Raw genomic sequence first — 18360 nt, 5'->3', positions numbered from 1 at the left:
TATTACTATGTAAAGTAGTATGGAAAGACAGAGATAATGATTACAGCATTCCTATGTAAAGTAGTATGGAAATACAGAGATAATGATTACAGTATTACTATGTAAAGTAGTATGGAAAGACAGAGATAATGAGTACAGTATTACTATGTAAAGTAGTATGGAAGACAGAGATAATGAGTACAGTATTACTATGCAAAGTAGTATTGAAGACAGAGATAATGAGTACAGTATTACTATGTAAAGTAGTATGGAAAGACATAGATAATGAGTACAGTATTACTATGTAAAGTAGTATGGAAGACAGAGATAATGATTACAGTATTACTATGTAAAGTAGTATGGAAATACAGAGATAATGATTACAGCGTTACTATGTAAAGTAGTATTGAAGACAGAGATAATGATTACAGTATTACTATGGAAAGTAGTATGGAAAGACAGAGATAATGAGTACAGTATTACTATGTAAAGTAGTATGGAAAGACAGAGATGAGGAAGGACATGGAAGTAGAAAGGAGGCAAGACTACAGACATTGATTTATGTGCTACAATAGGCTCAGCCTGAGGAAAAAGCCTTGTTTGGTCACTGATGGTTGTCACTGGAGTGCCCAGCACCCATGTGAGGATAGAACCCCTAGTGTGAACCGTAACCATGTACGACGACAATACGCCATGTCCATAGTGATACTCACAGCCAGGGCGGTGGAGTAGGAGTTGAAGATGTTGAGGCGGAACTCCTTCAGAGCTTTCTTGAAGACCACGTCCACCAAGGTGTCCTTCTGACAGTCCTCCGAGTCCAGGTCACTGATCTGTAATAATATCAGAGTCCAGATCACTGATCTGTAATAATATCAGAGTCCAGATCACTGATCTGTAATGATATCAGAGTCCAGGTCACTGATCTGTAATAATATCAGAGTCCAGATCACTGATCTGTAATAATATCAGAGTCCAGATCACTGATCTGTAATAATATCAGAGTCCAGGTCACTGATCTGTAATGATATCAGAGTCCAGGTCACTGATCTGTAATAATATCAGAGTCCAGATCACTGATCTGTAATAATATCAGAGTCCAGATCACTGATCTGTAATAATATCAGAGTCCAGATCACTGATCTGTAATAATATCAGAGTCCAGGTCACTGATCTGTAATAATATCAGAGTCCAGGTCACTGATCTGTAATAATATCAGAGTCCAGGTCACTGATCTGTAATAATATCAGAGTCCAGGTCACTGATCTGTAATAATATCAGAGTCCAGGTCACTGATCTGTAATAATATCAGAGTCCAGATCACTGATCTGTAATAATATCAGAGTCCAGATCACTGATCTGTAATAATATCAGAGTCCAGATCACTGATCTATAATAATATCAGAGTCTAGATCACTGATCTATAATAATATCAGAGTCCAGGTCACTGATCTGTAATAATATCAGAGTACAGGTCACTGATCTGTAATAATATCAGAGTCCAGATCACTGATCTGTAATAATATCAGAGTCCAGATCACTGATCTATAATAATATCAGAGTCTAGATCACTGATCTATAATAATATCAGAGTCCAGGTCACTGATCTGTAATAATATCAGAGTCCAGATCACTGATCTGTAATAATATCAGAGTCCAGATCACTGATCTGTAATAATATCAGAGTCCAGATCACTGATCTGTAATAATATGGTCATAATAAATACAGGTTCCCCTCATCAAACAAATAGTCTTCATGACTAACAGTATGTGGCTGCTGTGTAAATATGTGTGTTATACGGTGTAGTACAGTGGTCACCAAACGGTCGATGGCGATCGACTGGTCGATCTGTAAGGCATTCCAGGTCGATCTGTAAGGCATTCCTGGTCGATCTGTAAGGCATTCCAGGTCGATCTGTAAGGCATTCCAGGTCGATCTGTAAGGCATTCCTGGTCGATCTGTAAGGCATTCCAGGTCGATCTGTAAGGCATTCCAGGTCGATCTGTAAGGCATTCCAGGTCGATCTGTAAGGCATTCCAGGTCGATCTGTAAGGCGTTCCAGGTCGATCTGTAAGGCGTTCCAGGTCGATCTGTAAGGCGTTCCAGGTCGATCTGTAAGGCGTTCCAGGTCGATCTGTAAGGCGTTCCAGGTCGATCTGTAAGGCGTTCCAGGTCGATCTGTAAGGCATTCCAGGTCGATCTGTAAGGCATTCCAGGTCGATCTGTAAGGCATTCCAGGTCGATCTGTAAGGCATTCCAGGTCGATCTGTAAGGCGTTCCAGGTCGATCTGTAAGGCGTTCCAGGTCGATCTGTAAGGCATTCCAGGTCGATCTGTAAGGCATTCCAGGTCGATCTGTAAGGCATTCCAGGTCGATCTGTAAGGCATTCCAGGTCGATCTGTAAGGCATTCCAGGTCGATCTGTAAGGCGTTCCAGGTCGATCTGTAAGGCATTCCAGGTCGATCTGTAAGGCGTTCCAGGTCGATCTGTAAGGCGTTCCAGGTCGATCTGTAAGGCGTTCCAGGTCGATCTGTAAGGCATTCCAGGTCGATCTGTAAGGCGTTCCAGGTCGATCTGTAAGGCGTTCCAGGTCGATCGAAAAAACAAAACAAAGATAAAGCCTTGCATTCCTACTTGTTTCTGTGTCGCGCTGTTGGCAGTAGGTGCACTTGTTTCAGCTGTCCTGTGAAGTGTTCCCATTGTGAACCATTTCATGTGTCTGACGGTACAAACTCAGCGTACTCGGAGTGCCCGAAGAGCAAATCAGGTGCACCAACAGGCCTACCACTGTCCAATCAGATTTCTCAGATCACCGTGTCTGCAGCTTCCCACTGTCCAATCAGATTTCTCTGATCACTGTGTTTGCAGCTTCACACTGTCCAATCAGATGGCTCAGATCACTGTGTCTGCAGCTTCCCACTGTCCAATCAGATGGCTCAGATCACCGTGTCTGCAGCTTCCCACTGTCCAATCAGATGGCTCAGATCACCGTGTCTGCAGCTTCCCACTGTCCAATCAGATGGCTCAGATCACCATGTCTGCAGCTTCCCACTGTCCAATCAGATGGCTCAGATCACCGTGTTTGCAGCTTCCCACTGTCCAATCAGATGGCTCAGATCACCGTGTCTGCAGCCTCCTCGATACAGTGAGATTTCAAAAGGTCTAAAACCATGACTAGAGAGAGACTGTCAGCGAATACAACAAAGAGCTGATGTTTTTATGAGTTCATGTTTAACACTTTGTAAGACATGAAATGCGCTTCTCCACTCACACTGAAACGGCACTGCAGCTTCAATGAATAAATAGCAAAGTGTGTTGATAAGCTTTGTTATTTTATATGTATATAAAAAGGAATATTTCACTTTCTCTGGTCATAGGAGGAACAACATGAATTTGTGCATGAGGCAGAAGTAATGTGGTGTGAATTGAATTTCGCCATCAGCTGGAAGACAGTGTCCCCCCTCAGTGTCGGAGGAGGGGGGAGAGGGACCGTCCGACGGCGAGAGACGATGCAGGCACCATCAGCCCAATAAAATAAAGCTAATTATTTCACTCAGTTGTGCCTCACAAGTAATACAAAACTATATATTATTATTATAATATCACAGAACTGTTTTTAATAGGTTCATGTTGAACAGGCTTACATATTTAAGTCATGTTTCCAAATAATTCTGACCGGTAGATCTCAGCCTCCATTTTGAATCAGAAAGTGATCTTGATTGGTGACCACTGGTGTACTACAATACAGTACTGCTGTGTTGGTGACCACTGGTGTAGTACAATACAGTACTGCTGTGTTGGTGACCACTGGTGTAGTACAATACAGTACTGCTGTGTTGGTGACCACTGGTGTAGTACAATACAGTACTGCTGTGTTGGTGACCACTGGTGTAGTACAATACAGTACTGCTGTGTTGGTGACCACTGGTGTAGTACAATACAGTACTGCTGTGTTGGTGACCACTGGTGTAGTACAATACAGTACTGCTGTGTTGGTGACCACTGGTGTAGTACAAGTGTTGTAAGAATAACAAGTGTTGTAAGAATATGTACACCTGTCTGCCTGCCTGCCTGTGTTTCTATCTTTCTTTCTGCCTGCCTGCCTGCCTGTCTGTCTGTTTGTCTTCTCTGTTTCACTCAGTCTGTCTGCCTGTCTCTGTTTCCCTCTGCCTGTCTGTCTCTCTGTTTCCCTCTGCCTGTCTGTCTCTCTGTTTCCCTCTGCCTGTCTGTCTCTCTGTTTCCCTCTGCCTGTCTGTCTCTCTGTTTCCCTCTGCCTGCCTGTCTGTCTACCAGTCTGTCTGTCTCTCTGTTTCCCTCTGCCTGTCTGCCTGCCTGTCTGTCTCTCTGTTTCCCTCTGCCTGCCTGTACCTACCTTCTTCATGAGGAAGTCGTTCATGCTCCTGTAGTCGTGGGTGCTGGTGAGGATGTGCAGCGCGTCGTTCCCCCACTGGGCGGGCTCTAGGACCACGCTGCTGATCTTGACGCTGCGCCTCCGCCTCACTTTGGGAGAGGGCTCCTTGTTCTCCTTGGTCTCCCGTCCCCTGGTCCCCATCAAGTTGGGACTGTGGGGGGGAGACGTTGTTCCGTCTGAACCCGCCACGGTCATGAAGATATAGTAGGGATGTTGTGAAGACAATTGTTTCTATTTAAGCAATATGGCCCGAGGGGGTGACATATATGACCAATATACCACGGCTAAGGGCTGTTCTTAGGCGCGACACAACACGGAATGACTGAATACAGCCCTTAGCCGTGGTAAATTGGCAATATAACACAAACCCCCTGAGGTGCCTTATTACTATTATAAAACTGGTTACCAACGTAGTTAGAGCAGTAAAAATACATGTTGTCACATCCGTGGTATACGGTCTGATATTCCATAGCTGTCAACCAATCAGCATTCAACCCTAGTTCAAAATTAGTTTTGCGTCTTATTGTTGAGATGAGAAATCCGCAGTGTAACCTAATATCACATGTCCAGTGTTATGAAATACAACAGAACTTTATTGTCCTTCCTCCCAACCCCTGAAATACAACAGAACTTTATTGTCCTTCTTCCCAACCCCTGAAATACAACAGAACTTTATTGTCCTTCCTCCCAACCCCTGAAATACAACAGAACTTTATTGTCCTTCTTCCCAACCCCTGAAATACAACAGAACTTTATTGTCCTTCCTCCCAACCCCTGAAATACAACAGAACTTTATTGTCCTTCTTCCCAACCCCTGAAATACAACAGAACTTTATTGTCCTTCTTCCCAACCCCTCTGGATACGACAAAGTGTCTTACCTATCTTGTCAGTGCAGTCTCTCTGTGTGGACTGCTGCTTGTCTCTAGACAGCTTCTTCTCTGCATGCTTGGTCTTGCCCCAGAACCGTATCTTCCCTCGTACTCTGCTGCAACACACAGTCACACAGCTTAGAAGACTCCTGTGTTAACAGACTAGTACCCTTGTCACACTAGTTGCTGAAACAGTGCTGGAAAGGACAATAATATACAGAGACAACTCCGAGCCAGAACAGTCCTGGTGAATCTGCTCGGCCCGATCTAAAAATATATATATATATAAAAAAAAAGGTACACAATACAATCTTCTTTGTGCGTCTGCAGAATGATTGTGTCTGGCTCATATACTATTTATTTAACCTTCATTTAACTAGGCAAGTCAGTTAAGAACAAATTATTATTTACAATGACGGCCTACCGGGGAACAGTGGGTTAACTGCCTTGTTCAGGGGCAGAACGACAGATTTTTACCTTGTCAGCTCAGGGAATCGATCGAGCAACCTTACTAATCCAACGCTCTAACCTCGAGGCTACCTGCCATTCCGTATGGGCTATAGAGGGAGGGAGGGAGGCAGGTGTGGGAGGGAGGGAGGGAGGGAGGGAGAAGCTACCTTCCATCCTGACTGGATGTCTTCCTAAGCGTTGCTACCTTTCCCAGGTCCCCTGAAGACATGGTCTTATGGATGCTCTTCTGCACTTCCTTGTGAGCAGCCTGGGAGAATGGAAGGGAAGTCTTTTATTACCCAACATATGACAGCGCAACATTTTCGTTCTCGTTGAACATTTTTGTTCAACGAGTTGGCATCAAAGGCTCGGGCTATTTTTCCATGGTTTTATGAGTCATATCCTGAAACGGGAAAAGATGGTGAGAGAGGTGACCCATTTGAGACAGAATATACATGTTTTGCAATATCAGACTTTAATGTCAATACATCCATGTGCGTGCATGTTCCTATCGCATCACTCGTTCCGTCTGCACAGAACAACAACTAACAGTCTACAAACAAACTGACATATTTACATATTGAGACATACAGTAGACGTACAGACATAGATAGTACAACATATTTTCTGAGAAAACAACTAAACTAGAAGAGATAGGAGTGGGTGAGAGAGAGAGAGAGCTCATGCTCTCAGAAAGACGTGGAAGGGGAAATAGAATGGTGTGTCAATGAGTTAAAAGTTCCAGCATGCATCACTGACCGCTCTCCTGGCTATGACTAGTTGCACTAACCTGATCCCAGATCTGTTTGTGATGACCATTAGAGTTAACGAGACAGCCCAAACAGTTCTGAGATCAGGTTTAGAGGAGAGTGACATGGCATTTTTTCCCTCTTCCCGATAATTTAAAAAAAATGTTTTTATTGATCCTGTATTTTGACAGGAAGTCATACTGATGCTAGAGGTTCTATTTTACAGATGAGCAGAAACACATCAAACACATTCAATATAACAAAACACATGAAGAAAAAACACATGTTTTTATCGACATAGAGATGGTGACTCTGAAGTGACCAAAGAGGGACCAGAGCATCTCATTTCAGAGAGCTCTGGACGTCGTTCCGCATAAAGGCTGTTACATAAAACTCGAAGCAGCCATTTTGGTCAGGGGTACTGTGTGTACGACGGGTGATTATTCTCTCCACTTTCAGTCGCTGTATTCCTAGAAGAGGGTCGACTGCAGTGTTTTTGAGACAAACTCTTCCTAGAAGAGGTTCGACCGCAGTGTTTTTGAGACTAACTCTTCCTAGAAGAGGTTCGACCGCAGTGTTTTTGAGACAAACTCTTCCTAGAAGAGGTTCGACCGCAATGTTTTGATATTCAGCGTCAGCAAAGAGGGTGGAAGGACTGAAACCTGTTTTTATCTAGTAGTTAAATACTAAACCGAGTTGGAGGTTGCTAGTTAAGTTCAGTGGGGTTAGTTGTGCTAAAAGATTCCCCTCCCGGCTAGTAAGCCTGGCCCCCAGAGAGAAAATAAATGGTCTGGGAGGGGGGGGGGGGGGGGTATCCGAAGGAGGCAGGGGATAATAGCTTGGACCCTATATGGTACGTTTACCATTTTGGAGACAGTGTGACAGACAGGCTGGGCAACCCCCTCCGAGGATCGGGAGAGGAGGGGCAGCGTACAGGGCAGGATGGGGGTGTAGAATGTCTCGTCATCGTTCAACTGACACGCCCCCTCAGAGTTACAGCAGGTCAGGAAGTCGGAGCGGGTCTGAGACATACAGGCTTTCTTTTTGGGGTCGGGCCGGCACACCTGCACAACCACACACCAAAACACGTCAGTGGTCTGAGTACGTGTTGGGAGACAGGGATGGTGTGTGTGTGTGTGTGTGTGTGTGTGTGTGTGTGTGTGTGTGTGTGTGTGTGTGTGTGTGTGTGTGTGTGTGTGTGTGTGTGTGAGTCTGGGTGGAATGGAATGATGTTTGTGTGACTGGGACAATGTGTGTGTGTGTTGCACTTCATGACTAAAAGTATGTGGACACCTGCTCGTCCAACATCTCATTCCAAAATCATGGGCATTAACATGGAGTTGGTCCCACCTTTGTTGCTATAACAGCCTCCACTCTTCTGGGAAGGCTTTCCACTAGATTTTGGAACATTGCTGTGGGGACTTGCTTCCATTTAGCCACAAGAGCATTAGTGAGGTCGAGCACTGATGTTGGGTGATTAGGCCCGGCTTGCAGTCGGCGTTCCAATTCATCCCAAAGGTGTTCGATGGGGTTGAGGTCAAGGCTCTGTGCAGGCCAGTCAAGTTCTTCCACACCGATCTCGACAAACCATTTCTGTATGGACCTCGCTTTGTGCATGCAGGCATTGTCATGCTGAAACAGGAAAGGGCCTTCCCCAAACTGTTGCCACAAAGTTGGAAGCACAGAATCTAGAATGTAATTGTATGATGTAGTGTTAAGATTGGTCTTTACTGAAACTAAGGGGCCTAGCCCCAACCATGAAAAACAGCCCCAGACCATTATTCCTCCTCCACCAAACTTTACTATTTAATACATTTTAGAATAAGGCTGTAAAGTAACAACAAGTGGGAAAAGTCAAGAGGTCTGAATACTTTCTGAAGGCACTGTGCAGTGTAAGTAGACATCAGTTAGAGACACACTGACAGTTTGAATGACACAAATGAATAACACATTTAACTTATACAAGCACACACTTACATGCACAATGTGTGTGTGTGTGTGTGTGTGTGTGTGTGTGTGTGTGTGTGTGTGTGCTTCCTTTGGGTAGTGTACTGTGTTAACCCACCTCTCTGGCCGTCTGTCCAGTGGTGCCTCTAGAGACAGAGACCAACGACCACTCCTTGTTCACCAGGTCCTTATCAGACCTACAATACAGTCACAAGATGTTACATCTCTTTGTACTCTTTCAAATGTCGTTGCATATTCAAATATATTTGAATATATATTTGAATATATCTTTGAATATATATTTAAATATATATTTGAATATATATTTGAATATATCTTTGAATATATATTTGAATATATCTTTGAATATATATTTGAATATATCTTTGAATATATATTTGAATATATATTTGAATATATCTTTCCTGTGTTTTACAATGTTGTTGCTGTACAAGACAATGACAAATAACAGAATTAGGAAATATTTTCATGACCATTTAGAAGAAAAACAACAACTTAGTGGTCATTTATTGGAATTAAACAATTTCAATTTGTACACATTGTCTGTCAAAATAAATAAAGCTAGTGTTGAGAGAACAAATGAACAACAAAGCTTTGAATGAGCAGCAACATCAAAAGCAACGTTACAGCAACACCAAAAGCAACGTTACAGCAACGTTACAGCAACGTTACAGCAACATCAAAAGCAACGTTACAGCAACATCAAAAGCAACGTTACAGCAACGTTACAGCAACGTTACAGCAACGTTACCGCAACGTTACAGCAACATCAAAAGCAACGTTACAGCAACATCAAAAGCAACGTTACAGCAACGTTACAGCAACATCAAAGCAACGTTACAGCAACATCAAAGCAACGTTACAGCAACGTTACCGCAACATCAGAGCAACGTTACAGCAACATCAAAGCAACGTTACAGCAACATCAAAGCAACGTTACAGCAACGTTACCGCAACATCAAAGCAACGTTACAGCAACGTTACCGCAACGTTACAGCAACGTTACAGCAACGTTACAGCAACATCAAAGCAACGTTACAGCAACATCAAAAGCAACGTTACAGCAACGTTACCGCAACGTTACAGCAACGTTACCGCAACGTTACAGCAACGTTACCGCAACGTTACACAAACATCAAAGCAACGTTACAGCAACATCAAAGCAGCGTTACAGCAACGTTACCGCAACGTTACAGCAGCGTTACAGCAACATCAAATGCAACGTTACAGCAACATCAAATGCAACGTTACAGCAACATCAAAGCAACGTTACAGCAACACAACACTCACTTGGAAAAGGGGAGCTTGCGTCGGGGTGAGAACGTGACGTTGGAGGGTGGCTTCTCAGTCATATTGACAATGATGGTCTTGGTCGGAGTCTTCTTCTGTGATGCCAAGGCTGCTTCCCTGCTCTCCAGGATCCTGTCGGTGGAGACCCAGTTGTCCTGCGCTGGCCTGCCCGCCTTCCTCTCCTGCTGGCTGGGAGGGACTTCACCAGCGGGGGCCTTGGGCTCCAGAACTATCTGGATATCTACCTCGGAAGGACAAAGGCCATGGCTGGAGTTGGAGGAGGGCACCAAGCTAGACATGTCGACCCCAGCTAAGTCTCTCTGAGGTTTGGTAACAGTCCTAGGCGGCTGGGCCTTCTCTGATACTTCCAGGCCAGCGATGGGTGTAGGGGAGAATGTTGCAGGGGTTACACCCATCTGGAGTGCACTCTCCTGGGCTTTTGTCGCCCGCAGTTCCCCTTCGTTCAGCAGGGTCTCCTTCTGCATACTGATGACAACCACCACGGGCCCTCGAGAGGAGGACTCTCTCCTCTCCTTCACACGCTTGTTGGGGCTCTGTTGCTTAGGCTTGGGCTCACTGCTGTGGTCCTCAGGGGGGATGTAGACGGTGGATTGTGTAGCCTCCATCACCACCTCCTTGATAGGGGGCAGTAGCTCCTCTGTCCTGGGGCTCAGATCATTCTGTTTTACCACCTCCGGGTGCTCCTGGGACTGGGACTCTGTGGGGGTGTGAATGGAAGGCCCTGGTCTGAACGAATTCTCTTGGGAAGAAGTCCGGAGCGGCTCTGACTGGTTAACATGGCAACCGGGGTAACCAGGCCCTCCCGCCTCCACCTCGACGTCTATGGAGGTGCTCCCGTGGCTACCAGGGGAGGAGGGCCGGTGGTGTTGGTGGTCGTCCAGGGGACAGGAGATGCTGTCCGGACATGGGGGTACATGGATCTCCTCTTCTGGCAGAGTCCCTCCCGTTCTGTGGGTCCGCACCTTGAGTAGCTCCAGGCTGAACTGGGTCTGCTCCAGCTCCCTCATACGCCGATTCTGTCTCTTGGCCCGTGTCTTGTGGCTGCTGGGCTCTATACTCTGTCTGCTGGACTCCTCTATACACGGTCTTCTCTCGCTCTCTCTATCCTCTTCCTCTTCCAACAAACACTTCCATCTAGATTCATTAGAGTCTTCAGTAAGCCAGACCGTGGAGACATCTTGGATGCCATGATGGTGAGTGATCTCGACGACATGGTCCTCCGAGATGTCCGTATCCAGGCCCATGGTCCTATCTGCCTTCTCTTCTTCTGTGGTGGGGCTACTTTGTCCATTGAGCAACTGCTTTTCCTGCTGACTCTGCTCTTTTAGTTCTGTGAACCTATAGGAAACAGGGAGTCAAACTGTAAGCAAACACAGCTTAAAGCAAATCTACCTTCCATTCCTACTCTTCTCCAATGTGTTCTTCATCAGTGTATGGAAAGGCTAATCATTTGAACCTGGGAACAATAGGGTACGCAAGCTCTTGTTCCAGCCCAGCACTAAAATACACTTAATGTGTTTTTCTTTCACCAATTATAACTACATGAATCAGGTGGTTTTTTTTTGTGACGGCCCTGAATTTGTCTGAACCGTCTGTGCTTCTCCTGCACATGAGGTCCCTGCCCTTTAATTCCCCATTAAATAGATAGCGTCAGTTGAGCAAAAGGGGGTGACAGTGGGGTGAACGAGGAAGTATTCTTCCTTACTCTGTATGTTTTGTTGTATTTATAAAGTGTTCTTTGTAGTTGTTTCTCCAGATTAACCCGGATCAGATACTATAACTTCTTCCTTTGGGACTAAACATCTGTGTTTATGACTGTTTTAGTGGGATTTACACCGTGTTGGGTTGTGTTCAGTGGTTGGTGAAGTTCTGGTAACCTTTTATAGTTGTGTGGTAGAAGACGTTGAGATTCTGATTGTATGATTGAGACCGGTTTAAGCTACACTTTGTGAAGAGGAAAAGACTGCGTGACTGAGGTCACTTGAGTTCACATGAACTCCTTTACCGGGCAGGACTCTTTTTAGGCCTGAGGTACGGGACTTTCTTGAGGAACCAGAGATCGTTGTGCTGTGATGTTATTATGTGGGAGATCATTTATTTTTTATTTAAATAAAACATGTAAAAAATAAATAAAATAATTATAACCAATGCAAAAGAATATAGTTGTTTTGAAGTTATTTCCAATGTTTTAAGGGTTTCTGCAAAAGTATATTTCCATCCTGACTTTTACGAGTCCTTTGTATTGGTGTAGACTTGACGGACCAGATGTGACTCATTCCCTCACAAACAAAAACGGAGAAATCAATATTTTCTCTGATAAGCACGACCTACCTGGTACCCCTAACAAACAATAACCTCATGTCAAACCCGCTACACTATGTTTGATCATATTTAGAATATACATCCATATTGTCCATCTTTATGTACACTGAGTATACAAAACATGAAGAAAAACATTGTTCCATAACAGACTGACCAGGTGAATCCAGGTGAAAGCTATGATCCCTTATTGATGTCATTTGTTAAATCCACTTCAATCAGTTTAGATGAAGGAGGAGGAGACAGATTAAAGAAGGATTTTTAAGCCTCGAGAAAACTGAGACATGGATAGTGTATGTGGGCCATTCAGAGGGTGAATGGGCAAGACAAAATATTTAAGTGACTTTGAACGGGGTATGGTAGTAGGTGCCAGGCACACCGTTTTGAGTCAAGAACTGCATCGCTGCTGGGTTTTTCACGCTCAACAGTTTCCCGTGTGTATCAAGAATGGTCCACCACCCTAAGAACATCCAGCCAACTTGACACAACCGTGGGAAACATTGGAGTCAACATGGAGCAGCATCCCTGTGGAACGCTTTCAACACCTTGTAGAGTCCATGCCCCGACAAATTGAGGCTGTTCTGAGGGCAAAAGATGGAGGGGGTGCAACTCAATATTAGGAAGGTGTTCTTGATGTTTGGTATACTCGGTGTATATCATAAAATAGAAATGTTTATCACTCCTAGCTACCTCAGGCGTGCCATGAAGCCCCTGCAGGCTGCCTGTAGCAGCATAACTGCACCACGTGTGCTACGGTGGTGGGCTCTCTCTCTGTGGACGCGCCAGGCTGTCTGCACCGTAATGGCCGCCAGAGCCCTGTGCTGGATGCAGTTTCTCCAGCGCCTCTGTATTATCAGGGCAGAGTCCCGCCACTGCAGGAACTGCCTGCACTGCCTGTAGCCCCTCCACGATGCCTGCAGGCACACTGCTGCCTTCTCCTGGACGACTGGGTCCACTGCTGCCTCCTCCTGGACGGCTGGGTTCACTGCTGCCTCCTCCTGGACGGCTGGGTCCACTGCTGCCTCCTCCTGGACGGCTGGGTCCACTGCTGCCTCCTCCTGGACGGCTGGGTCCTCTGCTGCCTCCTCCTGGACGACTGGGTCCTCTGCTGCCTCCTCCTGGACGACTGGGTCCTCTGCTGCCTCCTCCTGGACGGCTGGGTCCTCTGCTGCCTCCTCCTGGACGGCTGGGTCCACTGCTGCCTCCTCCTGGACGGCTGGGTCCTCTGCTGCCTCCTCCTGGACGGCTGGGTTCACTGCTACCTCCTCCTGGACGGCTGGGTCCACTGCTGCCACCTCCTGGACGGCTGGGTCCACTGCCGCCTCCTCCTGGACGGCTGGGTCCACTGCTGCCTCCTCCTGGACCGCTGGGTCCTCTGCTGCCTCCTCCTGGACGGCTGGGTCCTCTGCTGCCTCCTCCTGGACGGCTGGGTCCTCTGCTGCCTCCTCCTGGACGGCTGGGTCCTCTGCTGCCTCCTCCTGGACGGCTGGGTCCTCTGCTGCCTCCTCCTGGACGGCTGGGTCCACTGCAGCCTCCAACTGTCTGAGCAGGCAGCCCCTCCACCATCGCTTTGGAGAGGAGAGAATTGAGAAATATGAATTAACAAAGTGTGAAGTCATATTTGTGGCAAAAACTGAGAATGTTTATTGACTGGGGTGTTATCTTTGAAGTATAAATTGAAATGAATTGCATGTTAGTGGTTTTAGAGTTCTGGAGTAGTGTCCAGAATCCTTTCGAGGAAAGAAAAAGCTAATTTTACAAAACTGACCCTTTAAGGCACAATTAGCATGTGAACTGAATATATCCCAGAAACACCTCCAGTAGGTAAACATCTACTGAGATATGTTAATAAGATATAGAAGTTGTTGTTATCCCGTATACGATGACAGGTTGATATGGATATCCCGTCAGATATTTGACAAAACACAGTGCCTGAATGTTTGACTGGCTAAAATAAACTCTCTGTGAACAACTCACTTTAATAAGTTGACTACTTCCCTCCGCAGTCATAAACTCAACCCACAGTTTCTTTGTGGAGACTGAAACAAATGAACAAAAATCTATTTAAAGGCCCCAGAGAATAACATTTCTAAATTAGCAGTAGGCCGTATTTACAGTTGAAGTCGGAAGTTCACATACACTTTAGTCAAATACATTTGAAACTCAGTTTTCACAATTCCTGACATTTAATCCTAGTAAAAATTCCCTGTCTTATGTTCGTTAGGATCACCACTTTATTTTAAGAAGGTGAAATGTCAGAATAATAGTAGAGAGAATGATTTATTTCAGGTTTGAACTCCACATTCCCAGTGGGTCAGAAGTTTACATACACTCAATTAGTATTTGGTAGCATTGCTTTAAAATTGTTTAACTTGGGTCAAACGTTTCGGGTAGCCTTCCACAAGCTTCCCAGAATAATTTGGGTGAATTTTGTCCCATTCCTCCTGACAGAGCTGGTGTAACTGAGTCAGGTTTGTAGGCCTCCTTGCTCACACCTGCTTTATCAGTTCTGCCCACAAATTTTCTTTAGGATTGAGGTCAGGGCGTTGTGATGGCCACTCCAATACCTTGACTTTGTTGTCCTTAAGCAATTTGCCACAACTTTGGAAGTATGCTTGGGGTTATGTACATTTGAAAGACCCATTTGCGACCAAGCTTTAACTTCCTGACTGATATCTTGAGATGTTGCTTCAACAAATCCACATCATTTTCCTGCCTCATGATGCCATCTATTTTGTGAAGTGCAGCAGTCCCTCCTGCAGCAAAGCACCCCCACTAAATGATGCTGCCACCCCCGTGCTTCATGGTTGGGATGGTGTTCTTCAGCTTCCAAGCATCCTCCTTTTTCCTCCAAACATAACGATGGTCAATATGGCCAAACAGTTCTATTTTTGTTTCATCAGACCAGAGGACATTTCTTCAAAAAGTACTATCTTTGTCCCTATGTGCAGTTGCAAACCGTAGTCTGGCTTTTTTATTGCGGTTTTGGATCAGTGGCTTCTTCCTTACTGAGCGGCCTTTCAGGTTATGTCGATATAGGACACGTTTTACTGTGGATATAGATACTTTTGTACCTGTTTTCTCCAGCATCTTCACAAGGTCCTTTGCTGTTGTTCTGGGATTGATTTGCACTTTTCGCAGCAAAGTAGATACATCTCTAGGAGACAGAACGCGTCTCCTTCCTGAGCAGTATGACGGCTGCGTGGTCCCATGGTGTTTATACTTGCGTACTATTGTTTGTACTGATGAACGTGGTACCTTCAGATGTTTGGAAATCGCTCCCAAGGATGAACCAGACTTGTGGAGGTCTACAATTTTTATTTCTGAGGTCTTGGTTGATTTCTTTTGATTTTCCCATGATGTCAAGCAAAGAGGCACTGAGTTTGAAGGTAGGCCTTGAAATACATCCACAGGTACACCTCCAATTGACTCAAATTATGTCAATTAGCCTATCAGAAGCTTCTAAAGCCATTACATCATTTTCTGGAATTTTCCAAGCTGTTTAAAGGCACAGTCAGCTTAGTGTATGTAAACTTCTGACCCACTGGAATTGATACAGTGAATTATGAGTGAAATTATCTGTCTGTAAACAATTATTGGAAAAATTACTTGTCATGTAAAAAGTAGATGTCCTAACCAACTTGCCAAAACTATAGTTTGTTAACAATACATTTGTGGAGTTGTTGAAATACGAGTTTTTTAGTGTAAGTAAACTTCCGACTTCAACTGTATATGCCGTGAGTAAAAAAAAAAGTTACAAAAAAATCACTTTGCGAGATTTAAATTCTCTGTTTTGGTTCACTTCTACAATGAAATGGTTGTCCTTAAACACTTGTAACCTAAAAATATAAACTTTTCAAACAGCTATTGCCAGTTGACAGGTGTGTGTAATCATTATTTTGCCAATTATTCGACTAAACATGATTAGAGTTTTAGCATGTCTGTCACTAGGTTCTGAGCTGATTTGGTATGTTGTTCAGTCCGACAATGATTTGGACAGCAGACTGACTTCTCTCTCTACCCAAGTATCCCTTCCAGAAACTATATGGCCTCCAGGAAAGCAATTTTCCCCTCTTTCCCATGTGGAGCGTGAGGTAGCCAGTCACTACTGGCTACTACCCTGCGTCACTACACTTGTCTTCGAACTCTACTGGTCAGTCAGTTAATAGATTAGTAATACATAATAGATTATGATTATGTAAATTGTCACTCTGAAACAGGAAAGGGCCTTCCCCGAAACTGTTGCCACAAAGTTGGCTGAAATAGCCAAATCCACTCATTTGAAGGGCTGTCCACATAGAAAATGACTCAAGTAAGAGCGAAGGTTACTAGTTTGTGCTTAGTAGTCAACACCAGGGGTATTCAACTCTCACCCTACGAGGTCCGGAGCCTGCTGGTTTTCTACCTGATTATTTATTGGTCTAAACAAGTCCCTGATTAGAGGGAAACAATGAAAAAACACAGTGGAACTGGCTTCCATGTCCAGGGTTGAGTTTGAGGGCTCTACGGCTGCAGTCTCTTCATTCACAAGACCATTGATAATCAGTCTATTGTCGATGTATTCTTGTCTGTAGGCTACATCTATTATTATACATGTGCAATTAGTTTCAGTATAGTTCCGGTGTAGTTTCCATGGGCCAATGTCACATGGTGAAGTTTCAGTATAGTTCAGGTGTAGTTTCCATGGGCCAATGTCACATGGTGAAGTTTCAGTATAGTTCAGGTGTAGTTTCCATGGGCCAATGTCACATGGTGAAGTTTCAGTATAGTTCAGGTGTAGTTTCCATGGGCCAATGTCACATGGTGAAGTTTCAGTATAGTTCCGGTGTAGTTTCCATGGGCCAATGTCACATGGTGAAGTTTCAGTATAGTTCAGGTGTAGTTTCCATGGGCCAATGTCACATGGTGAAGTTTCAGTATAGTTCAGGTGTAGTTTCCATGGGCCAATGTCACATGGTGAAGTTTCAGTATAGTTCAGGTGTAGTTTCCATGGGCCAATGTCACATGGTGAAGTTTCAGTATAGTTCAGGTGTAGTTTCCATGGGCCAATGTCACATGGTGAAGTTTCAGTATAGTTCCGGTGTAGTTTCCATGGGCCAATGTCACATGGTGAAGTTTCAGTATAGTTCCGGTGTAGTTTCCATGGGCCAATGTCACATGGTGAAGTTTCAGTATAGTTCCGGTGTAGTTTCCATGGGCCAATGTCACATGGTGAAGTTTCAGTATAGTTCAGGTGTAGTTTCCATGGGCCAATGTCACATGGTGAAGTTTCAGTATAGTTCAGGTGTAGTTTCCATGGGCCAATGTCACATGGTGAAGTTTCAGTATAGTTCAGGTGTAGTTTCCATGGGCCAATGTCACATGGTGAAGTTTCAGTATAGTTCCGGTGTAGTTTCCATGGGCCAATGTCACATGGTGAAGGAGGGGTATGTCCTCCTAAAACGGCTTAGAACACAAACCATGTGATACCGAAATATTAACAATGGCAGTGTGTTGAATATATATGGGGGACATGACTTTGTAAATGATAATATATTTGTTTTTTTACTTACTGTGGGGAGAACAAGTATTTGATACGCTGCCGATTTTGCAGGTTTTCCTACTTACAAAGCATGTAGAGGCCTGTAATTTTTTATCATAGGTACACTTCAACTGTGAGAGACGGAATCTAAAACAAAAATCCAGAAAATCACATTGTATGATTTTTAAGTAATTCATTTGCATTTTATTGCATGACATAAGTATTTGATCACCTACCAACCAGTAAGAATTCCGTCGCTCACAGACCTATTAGTTTTTCTTTAAGAAGCCCTCCTGTTCTCCACTCATTACCTGTATTAACTGCACCTGTTTATACTCGTTACCTGTATAAAAGACACCTGTCCACACACACAATCAAACAGACTCCAACCTCTTAACAATGGCCAAGACCAGAGAGCTGTGTAAGGACATCAGGGATAAAAATTGTAGACTTGCACAAGGCTGGGATGGGCTACAGGACAATAGGCAAGCAGCTTGGTGAGAAGGCAACAACTGTTGGCGCAATTATTAGAAAATTTAAGAAGTTCAAGATGACGGTCAATCACCCTCGGTCTGGGGCTCCATGCAAGATCTCACCTCGTGGGGCATCAATGTTCATGAGGAAAGTGAGGGATCAGCCCAGAACTACACAGCAGGACCTGGTCAATGACCTGAAGAGAGCTGGGACCACAGTCTCAAAGAAAACCATTAGTAACACACTACGCTGTCATGGATTAAAATCCTGCAGCGCACGCAAGGTCCCCCTGCTCAAGCCAGCGCATGT

At 44.6% G+C, this 18360-nt stretch overlaps 1 protein-coding gene across 1 annotated transcript in view; it reads right to left on the bottom strand.

The window, feature by feature from the left end:
- Positions 1-18360, bottom strand: part of LOC139406371 (unconventional myosin-IXAb-like) — a 263450-nt gene that overhangs the window by 49646 nt on the left and 195444 nt on the right. The window contains exons 24-31 of the mRNA XM_071148904.1: positions 13229-13624; positions 12747-13108; positions 9717-11075; positions 8524-8602; positions 5877-5977; positions 5269-5375; positions 4351-4565; positions 693-809 (exon numbers count right to left, since the gene is read on the bottom strand). Coding sequence (XP_071005005.1) covers positions 693-809; positions 4351-4565; positions 5269-5375; positions 5877-5977; positions 8524-8602; positions 9717-11075; positions 12747-13108; positions 13229-13624 — 2736 coding nt within the window. The remainder of the gene's footprint in view (positions 1-692; positions 810-4350; positions 4566-5268; positions 5376-5876; positions 5978-8523; positions 8603-9716; positions 11076-12746; positions 13109-13228; positions 13625-18360) is intronic.

This window comes from Oncorhynchus clarkii, chromosome 4, assembly GCF_045791955.1.
Source record: "Oncorhynchus clarkii lewisi isolate Uvic-CL-2024 chromosome 4, UVic_Ocla_1.0, whole genome shotgun sequence".
NCBI classification, from domain to species: domain Eukaryota; kingdom Metazoa; phylum Chordata; class Actinopteri; order Salmoniformes; family Salmonidae; genus Oncorhynchus; species Oncorhynchus clarkii.
Note: the sequence above shows the minus strand (reverse complement) of the source record. Positions and strands in the feature narration are given on the sequence as shown.